Source organism: Mercenaria mercenaria, chromosome 15 (assembly GCF_021730395.1).
Source record: "Mercenaria mercenaria strain notata chromosome 15, MADL_Memer_1, whole genome shotgun sequence".
Classification (NCBI taxonomy): domain Eukaryota; kingdom Metazoa; phylum Mollusca; class Bivalvia; order Venerida; family Veneridae; genus Mercenaria; species Mercenaria mercenaria.
The window spans coordinates 69,176,789-69,204,785 of NC_069375.1; the positions used below are offsets into that span (position 1 = coordinate 69,176,789).

Consider the following 27,997-nt stretch of genomic DNA (forward strand, 5'->3'; position numbering starts at 1 on the left):
TCAACTGTCAGCGGCGACAGGCAACTATTACTGACATATGGTTTAAATCTACGTCACTTCTCATCATGGTTTAAACAACATGCCTTAAAGTGTGTGTGTGGGGCGGGGGGGGGGGGCGTGGGGGGGGGGGGGGGTGAATCTGCCGCTCCTTATATTTGTGTCCTACTGATAAAATAAATAATAAAGCATAACCATTTTGTGAAGAAAACAATTTTATTCTGAAAGCAGAAGACTTCATTTAGATATAGTAAGATTGTTTCGTAAACAGAACAGGTAGAAAGAAACATGATTAGAAGTTTAACTGGAAAATTAATAAAGTCAATTATTGTAAATTAAGTACAGGAAGTGTATGTAAAAGTTTAACAAGAAAAGTGTCCACTTTCATTTTTAATAGCATTTATAAGTTTTCACAGTGCGGTATGCGTATCTTTTGCAACTCCAACTTGTGCATATGCCCCACCATCCTTTTCTCGAACAGTACCGTTCTGCACAGTAGCACTGTATTTGATTTACCCATATGCATAAGCGACGGGCGCTTTTATCTGAAATTGTATAATGCGAAAAATTAGTATCTTGTGAAATTGTAACAAATTTGTAACAACAATTTTATTCTAAATTCTACAGACATATATTTTGCCGTAATTAATCTTATATACATATATACACAACGCGCTTCATACTTGATATTTCTACATTATAATATAATTTGAGGCACACAATTCACATATCACATACTGTTGTCACTGTCCTTTAGAAAAAAATGATCTAAATGTATCAGTTGCACTTCTAGGAGTGAAACATTTTAACAGATATTTTCGATATATTCTTCTCTTGTTTGATGGCATAACACTTACATAGCAACGCAAAATTAGACTATACATTTAAATTAGAGCCAATGAGTAGATACCTACTTCCAATCAAAGCAAGAAAGCAATGTCATTACACAGTTGGGAAATACCCTTATGTAAGTAGTAGGTAAAGAATGTGTCCATTATAATATGCACAAGTTATTTGTTGCTGCTGAAAACGAACCTTTCAATATGTTTAGTAGATCTTTAACTGTTATTAGCCGTTAACTAAAGCCACTATTAGGAAAATATCCGTTATATTTTTTGTCAAAAGTAAGATTTCGTAGGCAAAATTATGTTGTTTTTAGATTTCACGTCACACTGACTCAAATTTAGAGAAAATATAGTGAAAGGAACGATCACTGCGTGGTCCAGGTAACACCATGCCTCTGATAGTAATTACAAAAGTTACAAAACTTGCTGTTGAGAACAAAAATCATTGTTACGTTCAAGAACGGACGTATCTCTTAAATTTGTGCAGTCTTCCTTTTCCTCTTACGGATAATAATAAGAAAGCAAAAATGAAGGTCAAGCATAGAGGTGCCTCACTAGTTTCATAGGTCTACCATTTGTCAACTAAGTAGAACACAAACTATTAGGGTGGACAAACTGTTTCATCGTTTAAAAAGATTTTTAGAGGTATATTAGTTTTAAATTTTCCTTTTGTAGAAAACAAATATCAATTGTAGCTGGTACAGCGCCTCAGCTGTTAAAATAGCCATTACGTGGACCAAGTATGGACAAATGCGGTTTACTGGGTACACTATTTTTGCCGTACAAATACATACTTTGGTGAATAGATATTGTGAAGGTCAACCATGAAAATTTGTTGGATAGTATATATCAGGTATGTGCTTTAAATTATCATTGTGAGGACTAAGAAGAGAATTCTAACTGATGGCAGGTACATTGTCTGGTTACAAAAATGAATCATGATTAAGGGTACATGAAAAAAGCCTCTCACGTAGGAAACTGAGCTGGATTGTAGATACACTGTATCCGCAGTTAGGAAACAGCCCTTGTGAGTGCAAAGAAAGACGACTTCCCCTACAGCAGGATATCATGACTGGAGAACATTTTCTTCCTCAGGAGTAGCGCTCGTGCTGCTTCGAGTCTTAGTATTTTGTTCTAATTACGAACTAGGTGGGTTTAATACGATCTGGTATTATTTGCAAAACTTACCATCAGGACAGTCCGCTGGTTTTAACAGAAAAACCTCTCGATTTTCACATTCCTCAAGATTCAAACCATGTTCTAAATCTTCAGGGACAGGTTCACGGCTATAACATTGTTCCTGTTCATCTTCCTGTTTAATTACATAAAGATACATGTTCTTACCACCGATCACTTTGTTTAGCTACGTATATAAATGTACGCTAAAATTATTCATATTCTCATTCACCTATTGGTATACATAACAGATTTCTTTGTTGTGTACATTTTACATATCATTTGCAAATTTCCACAGTAGGCAAAGATACTTTCCATTCAAAACCTTCACAACTGATAAACATACAGGTACTACTCCACTAAATTTATTTCTGCGCCAGGTAATCAGAAGATTAAAACCTTTCATTTTCCTATAGAAAAACATAATACTTTTTATGAGATTCAAGCCTTTCCATACAGTAAATAATATAGGATAAATACATAGGATCACGTACATACACGACAATGTAAAACTCACAATATCATAGACTTTATCCTCGAGAAAATACTATCAGCCTTATTAGAAGAAGATATAAACGTAAAAGAGTATTTGAATTTTCACTCATTAACAAACTCAGTTATGGAGTCTGCTATTTTTGTTTGATGCTTTCTTCCCATTCAAAAATTCTACGATTGGTTCAGTTATATGCCCAAAGGAAATATTGACCGTGTTTCTTGTTTCGAATCACACGTCCCATATCGATTTTAACTATATTAAACTGTTTTAATACGTTTCAGTGAGTTTTTTCATAAAAACTTACCAAATTTGCAATGCCTCCTTCGTGGACAAAACTTAAGCCGAGGTATTATGCATTAACATGCATGGACTAACTGATCCCAATGCACTTGGTATTTATTTGGGAAAGCCACATAACAAGCAAATTATTTCCCTGGAGTGGGGGTGGGGGCACATTTGGTCTTCTTCTAGCAATATGGCTGTAATTGTATCGCTGTTTCTTCACACACACCGCTAGGGTAGCCTAGTGGTAGATCGCCCGCTTTCAGTATGAGAGCTCGAGGGTTCGATCCCTGGCCGCTTCATTTCAAAGACGTTAAAATGGTACTAGTAGCTTCATAGCTTGGTGTTCAACATTTCGAGGATAGTGCACTGGTGAAACCGATGTCAATATAATGTGACTGTCACGTGTCAATGGCGTGATATTCCAATGAGGCAGCACTAATTAGCTGGACATTGCGCTCACTGCTACAAGTAGACTCCGTCGCTTATATGACTGGAAAATTGTTGAAAAAGACGCTTAACCCGAACACACACACGCACGCACACAAACACACGCACTCACTTATACCCAATAAAACAAAAATAATAAAAGCTATTAATGTAGACTACACAAATATATTAAAGTCTTACATCTGAAAGGCGTGAGATCAGGCAAACGTTGTCATTTTCGTCATTTGGCTTCTGAAGCTCATAGCCCTAAAATAATCAACAAAAACATAATAATTATGTTACAAAAATCGAGATCTAAAAAGCTATTTTAGCAAAGTTTGAAGTAAATACTATGGACTCATTAATATTCATGTGGGACTAATTTTACGGAGTTAGTGTTTACTTCAATCCACGACATTTAAGCAAAACGAAGATGTAAAAAAAAAAATGAAATCCACCTATACATTTCCCCATGAAATAGCCGTTTGGATTTAGAAAATATTTAATAAGAAGCAACGAAAATCCATACCCTGGAAATTAAATGATTTTACAATTAAGTATTCAAAAAGGTATATATGTTAAGAGATTGTTTTATCTAAAGTGTATACTTTATATACTTTATAAACATGCGGAAGACTATAAAGTGATGTAAAGAACACAGTATAATGTTTCTTGTAATAATAATTTTAATTATTCAATCGCTCCCTCATTAGACGCTGTTACACAAACTGTGCGTCTTACATCCATGCACCATTGTGTTTTCTAAATATTTATGCGAGGTAAGGTACGGTGCAGAGGGTCGTGAATTATCACAAGTGTTCCTTTTATTTCAACTCTTTAATACTCACGTCCTTAAGATGAAAGTCATTTGTAGACAAGACTTTTCCATTTTCGTCTTTTATCGTTACAATATCCTCGCCCTCTTCAGCCTTTGTCACTTCAATTTGTAGATTCTGGAAGAAGTTAATGCAAATATTTTAACACTATTATTCTCAAAATTGTCTCCATCTTTTCAATACATATTTTCTTTTTGACAATAGAATAACATGTCAGCATTTTATTAAACATTATATTTTTATTCCAAACTTAATAATTATATATTCCCATATTTCTATTGCATACCGTACTTTTCAAAAATAGAAGAAATAAATAAAACGAATGCTTTTCTTTTCAACACTCTTTTGTTATATTAGCGAATGAGATAACGCATTCATTTATAAGGTAACAGTATGGGAATCAACTTACACCCGGTTCGTTTTTTCTAGCACCGATAAAACACGGTAAATCTTGTCTGATATGCAAGAAAATTGCCTTTTTAAAACAGTCAAAAAATATGTTTATGATTTTCAACAACAATCAAAAGCGTTTTCATGTTGAAAACCAAAAATACATCCATACACTGTGTAACTCAAGGCAACTTAATGTCTGTTTAACATATTTTTGGACATTCAAATGACACTGTCGCAAGCGTTTTGAATAACTTAACTTTCATCTACATGAATTTTGTTTCTGTATACATGTATTTATCAGACAAAGCTACTTTCAATATATTCCCTATTTCTGTGAATTTCAAATTAGTTATAGGAAGGTAATTACATTTGATTGTTAAGAAATCTGCAGTCTTTATTACCTCATTAGCAGAGACAGCTGAAAGGTCAAAGACGACTACTACAGCAAGGACGATCTGTAAGACCCTCATTGTTTGTCTGGTGCACTTTGTGTATGTTAACTGTATAACCTTTCTAAAAAATATGACTGATTGATTATTTTAGCAATGTATATTATGAGAGTTTTTTTTTTCAACCAAAATTCTTTCAAGATGTTCCCTATACAGATACAAAGTACTTGGTAAATGTCAGTGTTTAAAATAAACGTACTTTGTCTGTTAGGGAATGTTTCTACAAAATGCAGTACTATAAGTGTTAATTTAATGCCATAAAGTCTGATATAATTAGGTTTCAACATCCCAAAGACTGCTTATGTCTTCAGATTACATTACCAGTTCACAACTAACCGTCCGTTATTTCACTTAAGTAGATAAATTAAAACTTTATTAATACATACCGTACGTCAATGTTTCCTTAACTAATGTTTGGAAATGCGTTTCTGTTTTACAAATTATTGAATACTTACTTTTCTTGTGAGTACTAGTAAAAAAGGTTAATTTTTCTAAAAATTAAAAAAAAATGGAAAAGAGTATCAGAAAAGACCTCTAAGATGATAACATTTTTAGCTGAATTTGTGAAGGAATGTTCGAGGCGTCGTCTTTCAAATGTTGAAAATGGGTTACTGTAACGTCTTCTGAATTGATATGATTTTGATTCATTCTAATACTTATAAATAGTGTATTTTTGGAGGTTCAAGGCACGATGATAAAACAAATTTAGATGAATAAATTTTCTTTTGCTGGATTCACAAATTTGAAAACCTTGTACCAAGATGTTCTTCGTTCTTTTTCTTAATATTTCAGACGTTTATTATTATTGTTATTATTAAACACTAACCTAAAGTAATCTAAACAGTTTGGTAATATAATACGTTTATTTCGGATTTGTCATTGAAAAATTAAATAAATATATGTTTACATTTTCTTACAAGTTTTTTAACCGATCTAAAATTGTGTAACCTGCCAGAATTTTACAGTAGTATTTTGTCAATGCAGTAGTATCTTTTTTTCCGTAATATTATAACGATTTAATATGTTTCCAAATTTCATTTTCAACAAATTTTGTTATATATCAAGGGTGGTTAATCAAATGCTTGTAAAGTAATTGAAAGTTTGAAACAGCTAATCATTTACTGACTTTTTATTTCAAATACTACCTGTTAATTTCTTAGACATAGTTATATTTATATATAAGTACAAGAATTTGATATAACTTTGATATTATAAATAATTTAATGTTAGTCATAAAACTTTAAATCATTTATTGTTATTTCTTTTTTATTTTCCTGCGATTGATATCGGGTAACATTGTCATCATATTAGAACGTTGATCCGTTACGTGAGAAAAGTTTTAAATCTGAGGCTATGCAGTCACTCTAAAGCTGTCAATAAGTTTATATTTTGCTTTAATTGTAAAATTACTAAGAATAATATTTTACATAATATATTAAATAAATCTACGTTAAAATATTAGTATTTAAAAAGACAATATGATATATGTAATATCAATTAGGTGTCATCTAATTTGACAATGTCCACCTTTTTGTTGATGTAACTATTACCTTCGTGTTATAATTTAATTCGTTAAAGAGAGAAAATCTTACCTCGCCAGTATCCCTTCACATAATGAAGTACTAGAAATTTCCCTCTTTTATACAGAATATATTTTTCCACCCACATATATTTATCCAATCAAATTCGTCTTTGCTTTTTTTGAAATACGTGGGCATGCATATTTTATTAGTTACATCCTGTAAGACAATATCCTGATAGACCTTGTACGACTTCGAAATACTTCCATAGTATGTCTATAAGAAAAACAGGGTATTTAGACAGCTGTATATTACAAATGTATAAATCAACTATGAAGTAAGTTAAATATTATTGTGTTGAAATAAACCATAAACGTGATTTTTTGTTATACCTGTAGTATTCAATATAAAATTTTGTAACATATTTCTTAAGATAATTAGGTAATATTTTTCTTGAATCATTATGTATTCAGTAAAACTTTGAAAGCAAAATCTTTTGGATTATTTTTTTGTATTTATTACGAATTATTTAAAGAATTATTTTATCGAAATTTGTAGAATTTTTTTTTTTTACCGTTCAATGAGTACGTACACAACGGTCCAAATATTGCTTGGTAAAGTGAGAAAACTCAGAATATTCAAATGGGCACTGGTTGAACCCATTTCTATAATAAATTTGTCTATCTTTCAATTTTCACCGTACCATTAACTGTTTAAAGATGTGCTTGCAAAAAAAAAATACTGACTCTGTGGCAGGATTGCAGGATTTGCATAATTTGCAAGACGTTTAAGCTATGGATACCGCTACATACGTATTAATTAAAATTTCAAAAAAGATACCCGGGATGCCTGCGAAATAGAGATTCTATTCAGCGTTTATCCGTAAATATATAATACCTCTTTATTACATACGTCTGTAGAATATTGTGATGTGTATGAGAAGACAAAAAAAACTACATTCTAAAGTTCGTTTGCAAACGTGTGGGTAGATGCGTTTACAAAAGCTTCTGTTTTCAATGAAGTGAACAAACAGAGTTAATGATCCCGGATTTTGTTTGCATTTAAGTGAACCAAAAGGGTTAATGATCCCGGATACAGAGTTAATGATCCCGGATGCTGTGATTTAAATTGGTAAAAATAGGACATTTCAACAATTAAAACAACCGTCCGTGCAATTTGTTTACTTATACGGGCCGAAATATAATATGGGCAGACAGAAATTTACTCTAATTACAGGAAAAGTGTACCTTCAAAAGATAGTTTATAAAATAATGTGAATCTCTAAGTTTATTCCCAGAAAAAATCCTTATAAGACGAATATGATTCGTTCGTTTGTTTGTCCTGTTAGGATTTTAAAAGTACGGCAGTCAGTTAACTTAATGAGTGTTCTTCGATACAAAATTTGTGGAAGAATAACTTCAGAAGCATATTTGTCTTTATAAATGCCGTAGAGAACAGTCTCTTTCGCTCGGAGATCGACACCTCCTGATACATGATTTAGCTTTTGACCCAACTTCCGGAATAAATACACTTGAAAAACAAAGGGCTCGGCAGAAAATAAAAAATATATACTAAACAGGTAAAACGATTTCACTTCCCCTTTCTACGTGATTAAATACAAAAAATACAGGCCAAGACGCTTAAACTATGGAAACCGGAACATATAAATTAAAATAAAAAAAAAACATTTAAAAAATGGAATATTATAACCAGTCGAGCTTCCACAAACTGGATTGGTAGTAATCTTAAATGAAGAATTCTATATTATAAGCGGTGCAAATGATAAAGGACCTGGTTACGCTCTGCGTATACAGGAAATTCCTAGAGTAGAATTTATTATGATCGACTCATCAGTGTATGACGTTACTGTTGTAAAGACGCGACGTCAAGATAAATGATAACAAAATAAAATATCAGGCAAGTGATATCAGGCACTTTGCATAGTAGTTGCATGATCAAAAAAAAGGTATTAGACCCCTAATAGTAATGACTAAAATGGCATTTGCATGGTATATTCTTAAAGTTGTCCGCACTGTGTTACATTTTTAAACAACTTTTATCGTGCCGTTTTGTATAATTTATGGTATTTCCTCAAGCTCAAGTAGGGACAAAGTTCAAAGTGATGGCCAGTGTCCAAAACGTTTGCAGATAATTCATTATACCATTAATTTTGATAAAAGAAACATCAAACTATTGGTACAAAATGAAACTGTCAATATCATTTTCTTCTACGGTGCTTCAAGTAAACGGATTTAATGAGACAGAATTCTAACTCCAACATTGAAAAATTAAGATCAAGTGCTGTGGGACTGTTTTAAATTTTGCTCACTTCATTCAAAAATAACATTGGGACAGAAATAAATATATCCACAATATGTAATCTAAAGAGTAAAGGCAAAATAGAGAACTTACACCCATGTAAATTATAACTAAGTATTTTTAAAGTCTTACTCTGTCCCCTTCTCTTTCAGAGCTAAATTCACTTTGAACAGCAAGAAATCGCTTATCAAATGAAAACTTTCCACTTTATGTACAATAAATCAATAATAATTCTTAAAAAATAGTGATAACTTACTACAAAAAAGGAAAACATCTGATTCAAGTGGGGCTTGAACCTACGCCCCCCCCCCCCCCCCCCACCCCGCAACCCCAGAAAAATCAAAGTTCGTTTATAGTAGGAAATGAATACTCCCTTTTTTTATTGGTTTAATACCTTAAATACGGCATCTAGCGCAGTGTTAATGCGTACTTGATTTGTCCACCGACGTTTATCTCGAGTGTTCACGAAAGAACAAGCACATTAAAATAAATATCTTTAGATCTCTCCCATTCATGTTTTCAGATTGTGTCAAATGATATTAGATCCTCGTAAAATATAAATTATTTTGCGCTAATACACTTAGAATTAGCCTGAGTCGTTGCGTTCCAAATTAACTGCTATCAAGTAGCGGCACATGCCGCTGAAAGAAGTACGCCAACAATAACGTAATAAAGCTATTAGTTGGCTAACAAAGAAAATGTCTAAGGGGTCCCTTTGTTATGTAAATTTTGTAATAACAACTATTCTTTGGCCTGTCTCGGTTGACCATATGTTCGTAACGGCAGAGAAATGTTGGTGTTTAAATCTACCGTTGACTGCTCACCACTTAACATATGCTAACTTGCTTATCAATTTTATTCATTCGAATGGCAGGCATTGACAACAATGCATTCAGTACAGTTTTGGTATTTACCCTGCCTTATAAACATTTGTGGAACGAACGCCAAAATGTATGCATATATGATATGTTATTGATAGGAAACTGGAACATTATCGATCATTATGCTTTAGGAAGGTGATCACGCAGCAGGCCTTGGTAAGTCTCGAATTCCTATATATAAACAATTTCACCTAACATTTCATACAAATACAGACTGAATTTTAAAGTAATTCAACAATTAACATGAAGTTGAAAATAAAATCAAGAAATTATAAAAAGTGCGAATTATTTTAAACAATATGTTTCCGAAATGCATAAGATTGCATCATTAAACGACCATAATCGAAACGATGTTGCCCCAAATCCGCTAATGAATTGGACCTACGGTGCTCCTTTCTTCAGGTCTACCACTCATTAACAACAAAATCCTCTGCCAACATCGTGCTATATATTATATAATTCTTAATTTTTTTTACATTGAATGTTCAGACGAAAGGTTTTGTGTCTTTATGTATTTTATGTTTTGTTTGAAGAAGTATCTCTCTTGTAATTTTGTGTTCGTTGCTGATCGAATATTGAATGATAGCCTTTTTCAACAGTTGATGACATAAAAAGCACGTATTCTCAGTTTTTGTATCTTTCTGAAGTAATCGTTCGTAAAAAAAAAAATATATATATATATATATATATATACAGTGTAACTTCCGAAAACCGAACGACCTCCGGACCAGCCTAAAAGTTCGGTTTTTGGAAGTTTCCGGAATTCAGAAGTTTGAAAGTTTGTAGGCAAAGTAGACGTGGTGCACAAGAGTATTGTTTTCTTACACGTAGGATAAAGGAGATTTTTATCCTTTCTAATTTTACAATTTCATATTAATTTATTAATTAATTAGATAATTAATTAATTATTTACAAATATTAAGGATAATAAATACATAAATCACAAATATAAAAAGAAACAACAGAACTTTAATACAATAGCACTTAAGCAAACATTTTGCACATACATTTTAGCATCTTTGAACCCGACTTTGTCAACATTTAATTTTAATTAATGTTGATAATGCATAGTTCAATCGATGTTACTAAATCATTTAAAACATCCATCTTTCTTTCGTTCAAACATTAAGAAAGTTTTAACACATAAGATATTTAATTCATCACGTTTTCATAAATTGAATACAAATGAAAATAATCGCTAATTACTTCCTTACTTTTGCATCAAATGATCACTGTGATTATATAGCGTGTCAAAATAAACCCGCACCGCTAATGAATAAACAAAAGAACATGTTGACAGCGTTTCTGGATTATCAGGTGACACTTTTAAACAAGCAAATATTTTGCTGTTCGGTTTTCAGAAGTCTATTTTAGTGTTAAAATATAAACGGTGCTTCAAAAATCGTCCGGTTTTCAGAATTCGGAAGTTCCGGTTTTCAGAGGTTAAAAATATATAGAAATAAGAACAGAAAAAACCGGGACTTTGAGTTTCGTGCGGTTTTCAAAGGTTTCCGGTTTTCAGAAGGTCCGGTTTTCGGAAGTTACACTGTATATATATATATATATATATATATATATATATACATAACGTACGAGCCTAAAAACATGACTGTATAAACTAGAGCTATCACAAAAAGTGATAAATGTACACCCCGCACAGTCCATAGCAATTTGACGCACACAAGATAGCATAATTATGTGGACTGTATGTAGTAGAGTATTTATCTAAAAGAGCCTAACATGCCCCATGTACAACTAAGGTTGGTACTTATCACTTGTGTTAAGTTTCATTAAATTGTTTGCAAGGTTTCGGAAGGTTAGGCGCGCACAATATTGCATAATTATGCAGGCTATATGTATATAGAATGTTAACAAAAACCAAAGTTCCATAAATGCGCAGAGTTTTCTTCTGAAAGAATCTTACACGCACCATGCACAACTAAGGTTACTACCGATCACTTATGTGCATGGGTTCAGGAGATTAGGCGCATACACGATTGCATATGCAGACTATGTATATAGTGTAGTTACAAAAATCAAAGTACCGTTACTCTGATAGAATCTTACATGCACCATTCACAACTACTGATGCTACTGATCACTTGTGTGGAGTTTCATTAAAAGGTGTCAAGGGATTGAGGAGAGTTGGTGCGCACAAGATTGTGTCTACGGACGGACAGACGGACAGACAGACAATCTGAAACCAGTATACCCCCTTACAACTACGTATAATTTAATACTAAGACATTTTTTTTTCAAATGATCCCGGACGCAGACATTAAATGGTCTTAAGTACAAGGAAAAATGATATACGTAATACCTGGGTAGACATAATTTTGCAAATGATCCCGGACACAATCATAACATGTTTTTCATTACAGGAAAAAATATATATTTGTAATATCTAGGACGAAGAATTTTCCAAGGTTAAACGATATTAATACAAATACAACAAAAATGCAATGTGAAAGATACCATTACCTTGCTAAATGATTAAAATTGACAAACCCTTAATTTATTCCAAGGTTTTTGGATGCTATGCAAATGCGTCTATATGATTTTTGTTGTTTTTTTCTTTTTTTTCCAAATCTGTTGCAATGGCAACTTTTGTTTCGAAACATATTAGTTTTCATCTGTTTGTAACAATCACATAGCCAATTTGTACTTTCTTGTATTAAACAACCACAGCTCCATTCAAATAGTTCTTTATAGTAATTCAAACGATAAGGATCTAGTATCACATTTTCTAATTTTTTTTCTAATCAATCACATGTTTTTTAATTTCATTGCTGGATATTAGTTCAAGTTTAGATTTAAAGATGTTTCTATTTTACCGTATCTTTATCATGTTTATATATGATTTTAAATCTTTAATTTTGTATGTTCTTGGGTTTGTTTTGCGAATTCCATTTAATTACAAATATTTCCTCTGTCCAGATTTGTGTAACCTTTTTCAAATGTCTCTTGATTTTACTCAAACGAATTTGGTCTCCGATTTTATACTTGGCTTACTCTTTAATACTTTTGACTTAATCGCACAAATTAAACAGTATTGCCGCAAGATGCACAAGCTGCTTTTAACACAAATTTACCTTTTTCATTTTAACCTATAAAGGATTTAATAAACTATCAGTATATTTCTTAGATACACAATCTATTTGATTATAAATACTCATCATATATTATATGTATTTAAAGTATTGTTTTAATATAGTGTCTACTTCTTTATATTAACTTTCTGTGTTATTTTCGATTAGCTGTTAGGGATCGGGTGGGGAAGGTCGTTTAAAACTTATAGTTTTTTCACTGTGTTCAGCATGGAGCCAAAGGGACTGGTCAGTAGAGGTAAAAAAAGTGCTCGTAACCTCATAAGCCTCATTACTTTGCTGGAATGAATATCCAACATTGAAATTTTAACATTTAACGCTTTTACGTTTTACAAAGAATAAAAAAAACGAAAATGTTGCATGAAGTATATCCCCATCTCAATAAGGGCAATGTAAATTAAAATTATTTTCTTAACATAACCTTTTAAAAGGATAATATTGTAACACATTAAAAGGTGTACATCAAAACATGATGCAGTGATAACCGAATTGTGATGTTTTTTATTTATATGGATCACACGCAAATAAATGTTTTCCCCCATTTAAAAACAGTAAAGATTGCTTTGATGACTGTTAAATGTACCGACCATTATCATATATAGAATGCAAAATATTAGCAATTTCACAGGGACTGTTCTTGACGGTACAAAACCATAAATCTAACTTTAATTGTACACAGAATCCATTAAAGGATAAAGCCTTAGCTCATGTTTCTCAAAGAAGACATGATTATAATCATTACATTCTTTAATTAACTGCAATCTAATTTAAATCTGCTGACAAGCAAAAATATTTAAATGTACCCGGATGCATCTTCAAATGCGTAGGTTTAAAACAAATAGACAGAATACAAAAGGTTAGATTATAGATAGGATTTTAGAATAAATCCGGGATCAGTACAGTTCACAAATATAAGATTATGTAGAAAACCTATAGCAAGTCTGGTATGCGAGTAATTCAATGATATATCAAATCTAGTTTACAGGCAAATGCAAAATAAGTCCACCAAAAATGTCAAAGTGACTTCGCAATGTGAAGAAAAATGGTAACTGAGAAAATGCAACGCACATTTACAAAATATAGACCTATTGAAATCTAGCAAATAATTCGAAATAACACTATTGTTATGGCAAAGATTATAAAACTTTCGAAAACAAATAAGACACCTAAATTGTGCATATTAAGACGATCCATTAATTGTGATCTTAATTTTTCCTATGAAAGAGTCTTGATGTATTTGACCCGATTCAATGTTCGTCAACGTTTGTGTATGAAGAGCAGCGCATAATGCTTACCCCACTTTGTGCCAGCTTGTGAAAAAATCTGCAAAAAAAGAGGTTTTTGCAAAATAATCACTTATTCTTTAGCTATAGTCTTAATGACACTTTTATCAGGAACCAAAGTATATTGGTTAAGTTGATTCCGATTAATAAGGAATAGCGTTTCTTCAATGTAAAGGATAACTAGTAATTAATTTGTGATGTTGTTTTCGTTCTACATCGCTCCATTATACTTAGTCTCATCATTTAGAAATATCTGAAAAGATGCAAGGGTACTTCAAAATGACCTTAGCCTTGCACATTTTTCATTACGTGGAATTTGGAGCAGGCTAATGTTGTAGTTTTATCATTTTTAATAAAGTATTTTCAATTTGTATCGTGTGCATCAGTTGTAGAGATTAAATGTTAGCTGTAAAGTTGTCTGTTTGCCATGGACCAAAGCGAGAACTCAGAGAAGGACTTGCATTAAAAAGAATTTCACCTAGAGAAATTGATAAAGATATGAAAACACTATGATGGATGTGGACAGTTCTTAATAATAAAATATCCACTTCAGACCTTATAGTTGGTGCTGAATGATAGAACAGTGAAGAATCAGCATGCTGTCGGTACTATAAGAGTCCATCTTATTTCGACTTACGTCATTCTCATGAACAAGCTGTCGGCATTGAGAGTTTCATGAAAACTGACGCAATCCTGATCACTACCATAAATAATTAAATCTGTTTCGGTTTGCCTTTATTTAGAATTATATATAATTGCACAATGGCATAATTAAGAGATAAGAATTAGCAATCGTTTATTTACAATGTGTTTACACATTTTACATCTAATAACGTCATATTATATGCCTACGTCAAACTTTATAAAAGATTCTGGATACATGGTATTTCAACTGCCAACATTTTAAGCGTAATAAAATGCGTTACCCATCGGCCCCTGGTTTAGATGAGATATATTCATAAGTTACATCCAGCAAAAGGGGTCTACCTGTCCTTCTTCTGTTGTTTGATTATCATACCATATAGCATGACATACTCGTACATGAACCTCTGTCCCCGAGTAGGTGACAAATTATAAATGAATATAAGCAGTTTCGCAAAAGACTGTTTTATATATAAATTTCCGTCCAGCATTTTGGAATTTGTTCAATAGCTGACTTTGCAACACAGTTGAAACATTAAATGTTAGACAGGTCCTGAAACTTATTTGAAACTGAATACAGACCTATTCAAGAAATGTTCTTGAAACATCCGTCTAGACTTTCTACGCTTTTTCAGAAAAATGGTTCGTGAAATATAATCACTCACAGAAACAATAATGACAAATGATAAAACTGCAAAATAAACAAAGATAAAGGTCCCTCTCAGTTTGTTATGAATCAAATCATGAAAGTCGTGACGATGTACTGTATATAATGGAACATAAATGTTAAACAAACACTTTAAGGGGAAGGCCATTGAAATATTTAGGATATATTTCTGTAACTTTTCCGAGCTAATTTCGCAGTTTTTATTTGTTCAAGAGCCAAGATTGTCTGGGGTGATTTGGCTGGTTATCAAACTTGGCTGAGATATTATAAACCACAAACATTGTCAGCAAGTTTGGTGAAGACCTAATGAAAACTAGAAGATGCTTTTGTAAAAAAGCGCATGTCTCCCCCACTGCATAGTTGTATATGCAAGAAGTCAATAGGGGAGAAGAGCGAAAGTCAAAAAGACACTGATGGTTGGCTGCAAAAGGGATCACCTATTTGGCATGTCCAATCATCCCACTAAGTTTCAACATTCTGGGCCTAGTGGTTCTCAACTTATGAATTGAATACGGTTTTCCATGTTCGGGCTCTGTGACATTGACCTTGATCAAGTGACCCCTAAAATCATTTGGGGTCATTTACTCTGCATGTCCAATTATCCTATTAAGTTTCAATATTCTGGGTCAAGTGGTTCTCAAGTTATTGATTAGAAAGAGTTTTCTATGTTCAGTCCCCTGTGACCTTTGATGAAGTGATCCCCAAAAACAATAGGGGTCACCTACTCTGTTATTCTTATCTCCCTATGAAGTTTTAAGGTTCTAGGCCAAATGGTTGTGAAGTTAAAAACCGGAAATGGATTCCATTTTCTGTCCACTGCGACCTTGACCTTTAATGGAGTGACCCCAAAATCAACAGGAATTATCTCCTCTGCACGACCAATCATCCTATGAAGTTTCAACATTCTGGGTCAAGTGGTTCTCAAGTTACTGACCTGAATTTGTTTTCCATGTTCAGACCCCTGTGACCTTGACCTTTGATCAAGTGACCCCAAAACCAACAAGAGTAATCTAGTCTGCATGTCCAATCATCCTATGAAGTTTCAACATTCCGGGTCATGTGGTTCTCAAGTCACTGACCGGAAACGGTTTTCCATGTTCACTCTCCTGTGACCTTGAACTTTAACTAAGTGGCCCCAAAATCAATAGGGGTCATCTACTCTGCAATCATACTGTGAAGTTTCAACATTCTGGATCAAGAGGTTCTCAAGTTACTGATCGGATAGGGGTCACCTACTCTGTTATTCTTATCTCCCTATGAAGTGTGAAGGTTCTAGGTCAGATGGTTGTGAAATTATAAAGCGGAAATGGATTTCCGTTTTCTGTCAACTGCGACCTTGACCTTTAACGGAGTGACCCCAAAATCAATAGGGATCATCTCCGCTGCATGACCAATCATCCTATGAAGTTTCAACATTCTGGGTCAAATGGTTCTCAAGTTACTGACCGGAAATGGTTTTTCACTGTTCAGCCCCCTGTGACCTTGACCTTTAATAGATGACCCTAAAATAGATATGGGTAATCTACTCTGCATGTCCAATCATCCTATGAAGTTTCAACATTCTGGGTTATGTGGTTCTCAAGTCACTGACCGGAAACGGTTTTCCATGTTCAGTCTCCTGTGACCTTGAACTTTACTAAGTGGCCCCAAAATGAATAGGGGCATCTACTCTGCATGTCCAATCATCCTATGAAGTTTCAACATTCTGGGTCAAGTAGTTCTCAAGTAACTGATCAGAAATGGGTTTCCTTGTTCGGGACCCTGTGACCTTGACCTTTAATGCAGTGGCCCCAAAATTAATACGGGTCATCTACTCTGCATGTCCAATCATCCTGTGAAGCTTCAACATTCTTGAACAAGTGGTTCTCAAGTTAGAGTGGCCCCAAAAACAATAGGAGTCATCTATTTTGCATGTCCAATAATCCTATGAAATTTCAATATTCTGGGTCAAGTGGTTCTCAAGTCACTGACCGGAAATTGTTTTCAATGTTCAGACCCCTGTGACCTTGAACTTTAACTGAGTGACCCCAAAATCAATAGGGATCATCTACTCTGCATGTCCAATCATCCTATGAAGCTTCAACATTCTTTGACAAGTGGTTCTCAAGTTATTGACCTTGATCTTTAATAGAGTGACCCCAAAATCAATAGAGGTCATCTACTTTGCATGACCAATCATCCTTTTGAAGTTTCAACATTCTCGATCAAGTGGTTCTCAAGTTACTGACCGGAAATTGTTTTCCTTGTTCGGGCCCCGTGTCCTTGACCTTTGACCTTTAACGCAGTGACCCCAAAATCAACAGAGATAATTTACTCTGCATGACCAATCATCCTATGAAGTTTCAATATTCTGGGTCAAGTGGTTCTCAAGTTATTGATCGGTAATGGATTTCAATTTTCAGACCTTTGACGAAGTGACCCCAAAAACAATAGGGGTCGTCTAAGTCCCGCCATCCTATGAAGTTTGAAGGTTCTAGGTCAAATGGTTCTCCAGTTATTGAACGAAAATGTGACGTACGGACGGACGGACAGGTGAAAAAACAATATGTCTCCCCCAGAGGGGGTGGGGGATACATAATTGTTAGACTTAGATAGCGGACATGCTTTTGGATGCCGACAGCCGCCCGCCGACCCACCACGGGTGTTCACATAACACGGACTACTCTTTCAGAGACGGGCGTTTAAAAAGTCAGTACTGTGACAAGTGATACAAATCATTGATATATTAAGAAGTTTGCATATTCCGCAGAAAATAATAACGCTTTTGACATAATGCAAATATTAACATTCTTCTTGCCCAGTCTTACCAATTATTATCTAACATTAATTTTCACCCACGTTTTCATTTTTCAGTTTCATATATTCATTTTATGCCAAACTTAGTAGAAATGAGAATACTGAAAATTTTCATCTAGACTGTGAGTGTGTAGCTTTAAGAATGTAAATTCAGGTCTTCTCAAATGTAATGCAAATAATCCTGTTACCTTTTGTGCCATTGAAAAACCAATTGTAAAGAAAGAAATTAATCATCCCATTTTGAATTAGTTTTAAAATATTTGCATATCGTATGACATTGCACCGGTTTTAATAACTTGACATTACTCTTAGGATTTAATTTGGTGTGGTTATGTGATTTCTATAGAATATCATTTTTTTACAACATTGCGACGATTATGATCTGAAATTACCTTATAAATCATTATGCGAAACAAATTTCGTTTGCAGTATAATATATTTGGGCGAAATGGCCTATTTAGAAACTTTAAGCTTGTCAATTTTCACAACCACCAGCTTATAATGGACTTGTTCTTTTATGTAATGTTTATGAAAAACTTTGGATGTAATGAACACATCTTTCTTGTCCCAATGAGTTTGCTGTAAGTGGAGATTGCACATGACGTTGTATACTTAAGCAGCAAACTAAGAACATAAATAAATAACCCTTTCTTACAAGATATGAAAAACTGTTATGTAATGCCATCCGATTCTGACAAATCGATACTATAAAATGATTTGTTATAACAACTGTAAAGTCACAAACTGCTGATTTCAGAAAGATTTATCATAATGCACGGATTATCAATACATAAATGGTATGTCTTTGGGCCAATTCGTTTCATTTTTGTTGCATATGCCAATGAGTGCCCGTCTTGCGAGATAGATATATTTTTTTGCGATATAAAATCGGGTAAACATTTGGAAATTTTATGTTAATACCAGTTAAAATATAAACATACCGCAAGAACTATATTGCTTATCTTCTTTGGAGCAGGCCATACTAGAAAATCTCGACAAATTATTTATTTTGTTTTTGTTTTGTTTCTATTTGCAGCTTACGTGACCGGCATTCTCCGCAGCGTAACAAGTTGGACATTTTGTAAAATTTCATTATTTCATTTTAACCTACAATTTTTGGTACTTTTTTCATTCGGTTTTAATCATACATTTATACAACTCTGAAACCACTTTTGGTTATTTAAAACAATGGAGCATGTAAGTAATTCAGTTATCATTCTTGGAATAAGTCTGCATTGTGTTTATGGACGTATGAGGGTATTTGAAAAGCGCTACGCTCGCATGGTATACAAATACGCCACATGTCTTTAAACACTTGATATAGTCCTTTGAATGTATTTAAAATCTATGCAAATCAACACTTGTTTCTATATGTTTTATAATAAACAACTTTCTATCAGTCAAGACTTGTTTGTTTGATAGTAAAGACCTTTTTCATTCTCGTTAGAAAATATTGGTGTAGCTTCCTCTTTAAACATTTTTGCTTCTCCTCTTTAAACATTTTTGCTTTCCGATTACTTTGATATTGAGTGTTTCTAATTTAAGATTTTATCCAGCGAACAATCATGATACAAACTGAACCCGGATAAATTAATATCACAGGTTTGCAAGTAAGCTGCAACCCGATACTTACAAAACCACTGTATTTTGGTAAACAAGGAAAAAAGGGATGCATCAGATGTAAGGTATACCGGTTTGCAAGGTTGAGAAACACTTAAGAATAAACTATATTTAACTCAAAATGAAATGCGTAATTCATACCAGTTGACGTAATGTTTTTGTTATAATTGTCGCGTTCCCCACTGTATTGTCCCAAAGCCAGGGTGAAGGAAGCGAATTTCTCATCTTGGATGGGCTCAATGCACATAAAAGCATAAAAAATATAAAATGCGCAAAACGACGCACAAAATAACACTGCTGTAAGGCTCTCTGAAGTGCAAATGCACTGGTAAAGCATGGCGGGAATAAAACCCAAGTCGCCCGTTATCAAAATTTTAACAGGTGAATTAATGTATGAATTTCTAGTGTAATAAATGAACGGTTAGAATGGCTGATTGAATGAATAGATGATAGATGAATGAATAACTGATTGTTATGATTATATTATGGCTTACAAAGTGGGACTTCTAAATATATGAATATCGGAATAGGAATTCCTATAGAATGTCTATTGTATATGAAGCCATATATACACGATATAGAAATACAATTACAGAGTTTATAAAAATGCATACAATAATTAGACATAGATACATGTAGATATAATAACATGAATCAAATGTAATGACCGTGTGACAAGTTGTTCTGATAAAACTATATAAATTTGGAGGTCAAGAGAAAAACTGGAAACATAAGGATTTTTTTTTATCTTTTATAGGGTTAGTATTGAGCGTATCAATTTGAAAGACCTTATTTTATCTTTAACGTCATTCTTCAGCAGTTTAAGCCAGTTAACATAGTCAACTGGTCACCGCTCGTGCATTGAAATCGGTCTGCTTTAATCTTTTTAATCGGGCTGCTACCGACTATTTTCTATTTTCCACAAAGAGGTTTTGATTCGAAATTTAGCATACATATGACTGATAAAGTTTATAATCATTAGTCACTGTGACAAAATTGTAGTTTGCTCTCCATTGATAAATTGTTTGAACCCCTTTGATAACAGTATCTGTATATGGTGTAGATTGCTGGGTTCACACATATACCTTAAAAAAGATTCAAACAGAGCTTGAATATTTATAAAATGCTGAAGTGTTATGAGAAATAACATAGGAATAAATGACATACACATACACGTACACGTATCAAGTCAAACCTCTTGTTTTTGAATTTCACTGCTTGATTTATCAATGAAGTAAAAAAGGAATGTTGAGATTTCAATAATTAAATGCGGGAGTACAATAAAGATTTAAAATGTTATAGTGAAATATTACTGGTATCTTCGCAGTGAAATCTTGTTGGAAATTTGTAAAATGAAAAAAAAAAAAAAAAAAAAAAAAAAACATTTAAAGAAAATGCGTTTATATCCTTTCAGTAGGAACACCATAATAAGAGTGCTATTAGTCATAATAAATCATAAGATGTAGGAACGGGGAAGGTGAAAACTTATAAAACTCTCTAAAATGCATTAAAGAAATTGTGTTTAGATCTATTTCGAAACGGGCTTACAACAAAAAACGATTTTTGCTTAAGAAAATGACCAGAGAAAATAAAGACGATGATAAACGTTCAAGTAAATATCCAATTTGAGCCGCGCCATGAGAAAACCAACATAGTGGCTTTGCGACGAGCATGTATCCAGACCAGCCTGCGCATCCGCGCAGTCTGGTCAGGATCCATGATGTTCACTAACAGTTTCTTTAATTGCAATAGGCTCCGAAAGCGCACTGCATGGATCCTGACCAGAATGCGCGGATGGCCTGGACCCATGCTGGTCGCAAGCCACTATGTTGATTTTCTCACGGCACGGCTCATTTAATTCGCAAACATGATACTCTCTATAAAGTTCCGATAGAAATAGATTTTTAAATTGTCTCACTTTGGGCTAATAAACGATAACAGCTTTACACATGGCTGATAACGGATATATGAGCCACACCATGAGAAAACCAACATAGGGGCTTTGCGACCAGCATGGATCCAGACCAGCCTGCGCATCCGCGCAGTCTGGTCAGGATCCATGCTGTTCGCTGTCAAAGCCTATTGTAATTAGAGAAACTGTTAGCGAACAGCATGGATCCTGACCAGACTGCGCGGATGCGCAGGCTGGTCTGGATCCATGCTGGTCGCAAAGCCACTATGTTGGTTTTCCCATGGCACGGCTCATATGACCTAATTTTGTTCATGTTTGTTGCAATCTTAACTATATGGTATAGACTGGGTTGCCAAAGACTTCAGTAAAACTGAAATAATCATAATATTTTCCCTACGATATGCGTTGTTGTACAATGATTAACCTCATCTTTCGAAGTTGCCTAATTAAATAGCAGTCTCAGTTTTATTGTGCATGAGGTAAATTCTAATATGCAATGCTGCCAATGCATGAGGGAAATTCTAATATGCAACGCCCGTCATGACCTCTTGATCGTCCAACTTGAAAGTATATTGAATGGACTCTATGACGCTACAGTTGCAGAGTTAGTACGTGAATAACATTGATATGATTATGTATTTTAATCTTAAAACGTAAAATGTAGTTATCATTGAAAACGCACCAAATATAAGATTTCTACTTAAATGATTTATAGACGCAAAACAGTGTTTATATAAAAGTAAAGAGGATGTTAAATCAGGTATGTTTGGGGGATTTCTTTTTATTACTTTGCACAAACTGATATTCATTTCAGCAACAATTATTAATGGTTTGTCAGTTTTCTTTATTACAAAGTGCACAAAAACCTATAAAATGTTTACGTAAATTATTTTGTATGTACAATTTATTGCGATGTTAAATGCTTCTCGGATCACATGCATACTTAAACGATATTTTGATAAATGTATCACACTAATAAAATCTATTTAAATGCTGTTTTGATTGTGAAAAAATGATCATTTGTAAGCATAGAATAGTCAGTTTATGAAATGTTATTAAAACTACAACACCACTCATGATCTTTTAATGGGCTTAAGCAGTATCGTCTTTTTTTAGAAAATCACAGGAAACTCCCAAAATAATATGTATCTGGCATTAACACTGTCTTTGTAGGCAATTATTATTTGCATCATTTAGCACATGAGAAATGCAAATAGGGTTCAATTTTGTTTAATAATATTCATCTTGATTTATAATGTAGATGGGGTATATTCAACGAATTTCCTATATAGAAATTCACTGCTTATATATTTTACATTAGCCCGACAATGTAACACATCATAAACTAATAAAAAAACTGCCTTAGGTAATTTGTTGAAATGTTTTTACATCTCTAAAAGACTATCGTAGCACGTCAAATATAAACTAGCAAATATTCTTTTTTCGCAACTGCCATTCACTGCTATTGAAAAATGACTGCTGAACTTTAAGAATTGTTATAAAACAAATCTTCGAAACGATTTTTCCATTTGTGACATTTCAATACCTCTCATCAATAGATTCAAACAAAGCAGATCTGCTATTATCTTCTATGGTGGAGTTCTAGGCATCCAAATGATATTATTATAAATTGATTCTTACATTGCTGATAAATACGTATATTGAATATCACTTGCAAATAATAACTGATTCATTTTGTATTTATCATTTAAGTGCGTATATCCCCGCAGCAAAAGCAGAATGAGAGAAATGTTAATAAAATGTTACTCGATACTGTAAAATTGAACACCTTGATAAGATGAAAAAAATATCTTTTTTTTTCAAACATAGATGATGAATACCTTTTCATATTTTAGCTCACCTGGGCACAAAGTGGTATTGTAATCACCACGTTTCCGTTGCAGTGCGTCAGTTGCGACGTTAACACTGTAAACACTATAGAGGTCACAATTCTGTCCAGTCTTCATGACTGTCCAGTCTTGGTGAAGCACAGTGCATGTTTAGTGATTGACTCCTCTACAGTTAATTGCTAAGCTTTCCTGTTTGATGGTGCGATGATTAATAAAGTGTAAGACTCAATGATGGATTTCTCCTGAATCCTACATACAACGGACAGAGAGAGTTGATTTTTGTCTTACAGTTTTCCTAGTCGTACCCTTAAAAGTTAGGCTCTTGTTGCTCTTACTTCAGACAAGTTGTTGAGTACTTTGGTGTAATTATACCTTAGATTTACCTTAATTTTATGTTTTGCTTTATTTATCTGTTATTTTTGCACTAATGTTATGTTAGAACCTTTCTCAGTGTCGATTTTATCTACATTGTGTTGTCTAACTTGTTGAAAATAGTATAAGTGCGAGGTTGGAATGCCCTCAACGCGTTTTAACCTCCAGTTTCCTTTATATAGGTAACTGACCGTTCAAAGGCGGTACCCCTATTTTCAACTGGTTGTTTTGTTTGTCTGTTGCGTATATTTTCTTGTTTGTTGTAAGCGTTTTTCCTCCGTCTCACTTCTCCTATTGCCCCTCCTTTCCCTTGCATTAAATTACTTTTTGCATGCCCCCTTTAATACTTTGAGTTAAGTTTTCGTGGTTCCCCTTTGTTTTGACAGCCGGAATCCTAAAACGGTACACGATTGTTTTTTCCTACTTGTGTGTGTTCGTTTGTATGCTTGTGAGTCTATAACGGTGCCCTACTGTTTTTTATGTTTTGCTTGTTCGTTTTTCTATGTTATTCAGTTAGTCGTGGTTGTATGTTTATCTTTGTACATGAGTGCCTGCGCTATTGTGGTTTACGCTGTAGTGTTGTAGTGTGACTATTGATAAGGAACGTGGCATTCCTTTTGTATATTCGTCCTTTTTAAACTTTCCCCTTCGGATTCCTTTTCCCTCCCTCCCACTCATCCCCACCCCCACCCCCTTCTCCGGCCCGATTTTGCCCCTTAACATTGCCTTCCCATCCACCTTTATTTAGCATAAATTAATATGTACTTGTTGGATGCTTGAAGAAACCCGTCAGAAATATTTTTCCATTACAGCTTCTTTTTGTTGTGGTCCTACTATGCAAATACGTGACTCTGGGGCTGCTTTTTTAGTGCTCTGTGCTTCCGAGAAACCTACCCTTACCTATTATTTTTATATTTTTTTTTCATGAAACTTGGTCAGAAGATATGCCTTAACAGAATCAATAGCATCAATATCCGATGAAAACAACATGGCGGTGTTTTTTTTTTTTTTTTTTTTTTTTTTTTTTTTTTTTTTTTTTTTTTGATAATCGTCGTATAATCCATCAAAAAAGAAAGCTGGTATTAAGCAATAATGATGTACAGATGGCGAGCATTTTACGCAATTAATGAACTAATTACGTTTGATAGAATATTGTGGACTGTAAATTTATAGCCATTTGTATTACTCGGGCAATCCGCCATTCAAATCTGTCTCTAATTTTTTTAGTTATTGAGGTAAATGTCAAATTTTTCGCATAAAATTCCTCTTATTTTTTCTGGATTTGATAACTTAATAACTAATATCTTCCTCGCTTGGTGCTCAGCATTAAGAGGGTAGTGCCAGGACTGGTCAGCCTAATGTGGCTGGGTGGGGGATCATGCCACGTGTCTACGGCGTGTTATTTCAGTGAGGCAGCATTATAAAGTTTGGGCATTGTGCTCACTGCTACAAGTAGACACAGTCGTTTGTATGACTGAAAAATTGTTAAAAAGACGTTAAACCCGAACACACACACACACAAACATACACGCGCACAAACGCGCGCACACACACACACGATCGAGTTAAGTTTGTTAATTAAATTTTTGTATGATATTTGACTATGATTTTATTTAGAACATTTTTGTTCATTCTACAATTTTTTGTAAAATGTTTACTTCTTGGGAAAATATTAGCTAGTTTCAAGTTGTCAGGCTACTTTATTAAAGTTTTCTGACTTCTGTAAATTATTTACTTCGAACGAGGCGAGGAATCTAAGATGTTTCATATGCATTAGTTGTCAGATTTATATGGGAAGCTGTGTAACGATATATTTAGCTCCTCATTTTTGCATAAATCGTATTTGTCGTTTTTTCGTTAGATTATGGAACGTCGGTACTGCACTGTACTGTTTTATATGTTATATTATAAATGTATGGTTTAACCAGTATAGTACCGTATATTTAATTCTTAAGGTATTGGACCCCTAATAGTAATGTTTACAAACTGGCATTTTCTTGGTATATTCTTAAAGTTGACCAAGTTTCGCACTGTGTTGCAAATTTTAAACAATTTTTACCGTGCCGTTTTTTGTAAATTTTGTATAATTAATGGTATTTCCTCAAGGTCAAGTAGAGACAAATTTCAATGTGATGGCCACCATCTAAAACGTTTGCAGAGAATTCATTACAGCATTAATTTTGATAAAAGAAACCTCAAACTATTGTTAAACAATTATAAAACACAAAATAAAACTGTAAATATCATTTTTTCTAGGGTGCCTCAAGTAAACAGATTTAATGAGACAGAATTTTAACTCCAACATTGAAAAATTAAGGTTGAATCCTGTGGGTCTGTTTTGAATTTTGCTCACTTCATTCAAAAATAACCTTGGGGCAACAGTAAAACCTAACTGCATTTCTTCCACAATATGTAACCTAAAGAATGAAGGCAAAATAGAGAACTTTTACCGCATGTAATTCAGTATTTTTAAAGATGTCTAACTCTACCCCTCCTGATTCACCGGTAAATTCACTTTGAACCGCAAAAAAACGCGTATAAAATTAAAATTTTCCACTTCTGTACAATACATCTATAATAAGTCTTGAAAGAAGTAAAAACTTACTAGAAAAAAGGAAAATATGGGGAAAAAATTTTTGGTCCCAGTGGGGCTTGAACCTACACTCCCCTGAAAACTGTAGTCAAAGTAGGTTTATAGTAAGAATTGAATACTCTTCAAAAAAGAGGTACTCTATTACGGGTCCAATACCTTAATTGCAATTTACAGATAATGTATGCCAGTAAATAGCATAGCTATAAAGTGTCCGCTTGTTACATGGTATTCGATAATAGAGTTATCGTTCATATCAGCTGTTGTGTTATGTTTGCATTGCATTTTTGTTAATTTATATCATAGCTCGGTGTTTTTTTCTTAACAAATTTGGTGCAGGTAAATCGTATACACTGAGTACAGGGTGCGGTAACTAAAAGTGTGCAGGTATTTAATACCTGCACACTAGTTACTGCACTGTTGGATAGGAAAGTATGTCAGCATGTCTGGAACAGTAGACAGCGAAGTGTATCTTTTGATTTTCTGCTCTCGCATTGGTTTATTTTACCTGGGTTTTACACATTTGTAAAGCAAGGATATTTAGTACTCACTGAACTGCTGTATATGGCAATGTGGAACGCCTACAACTACCCCATATATGGATGGCTATGATACAAAACAGATAAAACATTAAAATTCTCGGGTAAACGATTTATACTCGGGGGATACCCCCCCCCCTCCTCCTCGTACAAATCGTTATACTCGGGGGCTACCCCGCCCCCCCCCCCTCCTCCACGTACAAATCGTTTACCCTTGAGTTTCAATGCTCTTTCTATTACTTATGGTTGTACATAGTAGCTGCAGTTAATCATCTTCTTATCTATAATTTTTCGTCATAATTATTTCATATCTTTATCATACTTTAACTTTAGTGTTATAATGAATTAACTTGAGAATAGATAGGAGAAATAAGTGCCGCGTTGTATTCAAATGACGTATGAACTTAGTAGCACGAATACTTTGCTTAACGCGTATCATGCTGATGTATGGTGTACCCAACGGAGCAGTAATGTGCTTTTATTTCTCTTTGCTATGGTACTTACCATATGTAATTTATTTTAGTTGCTTCCACCAGACTACATTTTCCTGGTGATGTCGAAACCCGGAAGTGAAATACCCGTGGTTTTCTTACCTCACCTGGATGCGAATTCCCAGCGCTGAGAGTCTACGTCCCATGGTTGTGACTTAACCGCAAAGCTGCCGACCTTCGTAATCGACTGACTCAGAGATAGCTCAGGGATACAAACACTTGATACGGGGTCCAGAATGTTTTCAACTTCTTCGCGATTTGAGTGGACAGTCTATTAAAAGGTTTTCATCATAATCGTGCTACTCTAAGTTTAAAGTGAAACTGAAGCATCTGTAAAATTGTCATAATGACATACTATAAGTAATCTGCGAATTCAGCATCTTTTGTATAAAGCATCAGCTATTGAGCTCTGTTTGTTCTGTTCTTCCTTTTAGTTTGTTTTTGCGATTTATTTATTGTAAATACATATATTCATGTTTTTTTCTGTAAATAAATTTGTAAATAT

General features: G+C 33.8%; 1 protein-coding gene and 1 long non-coding RNA gene across 3 annotated transcripts; one reads left to right on the forward strand and one right to left on the reverse strand.

Annotated features, from left to right (window-relative positions):
* Positions 1-194: 194 nt before the first annotated feature.
* Positions 195-27,653, reverse strand: LOC123557578 (uncharacterized). Its single transcript, XM_053525572.1, has 6 exons — positions 27,595-27,653; positions 4,856-4,967; positions 4,074-4,178; positions 3,427-3,492; positions 2,031-2,154; positions 195-542 (listed from the first exon to the last, which is right to left on the reverse strand). The coding sequence occupies exons 1-6, from the start codon at positions 27,636-27,638 to the stop codon at positions 388-390; spliced, it is 606 nt and encodes a 201-aa protein (XP_053381547.1). The 5' UTR covers positions 27,639-27,653; the 3' UTR covers positions 195-387.
* LOC128549156 (uncharacterized) lies at positions 8,497-27,997 on the forward strand. Of its 2 annotated transcripts, none has more exons than XR_008367489.1 (2): positions 8,497-9,779; positions 27,525-27,997. It is a non-coding gene; the product is annotated as an uncharacterized LOC128549156 (long non-coding RNA). The 2 variants fall into 2 exon arrangements; XR_008367490.1 differs by lacking the exon at positions 8,497-9,779 and adding an exon at positions 21,960-22,410.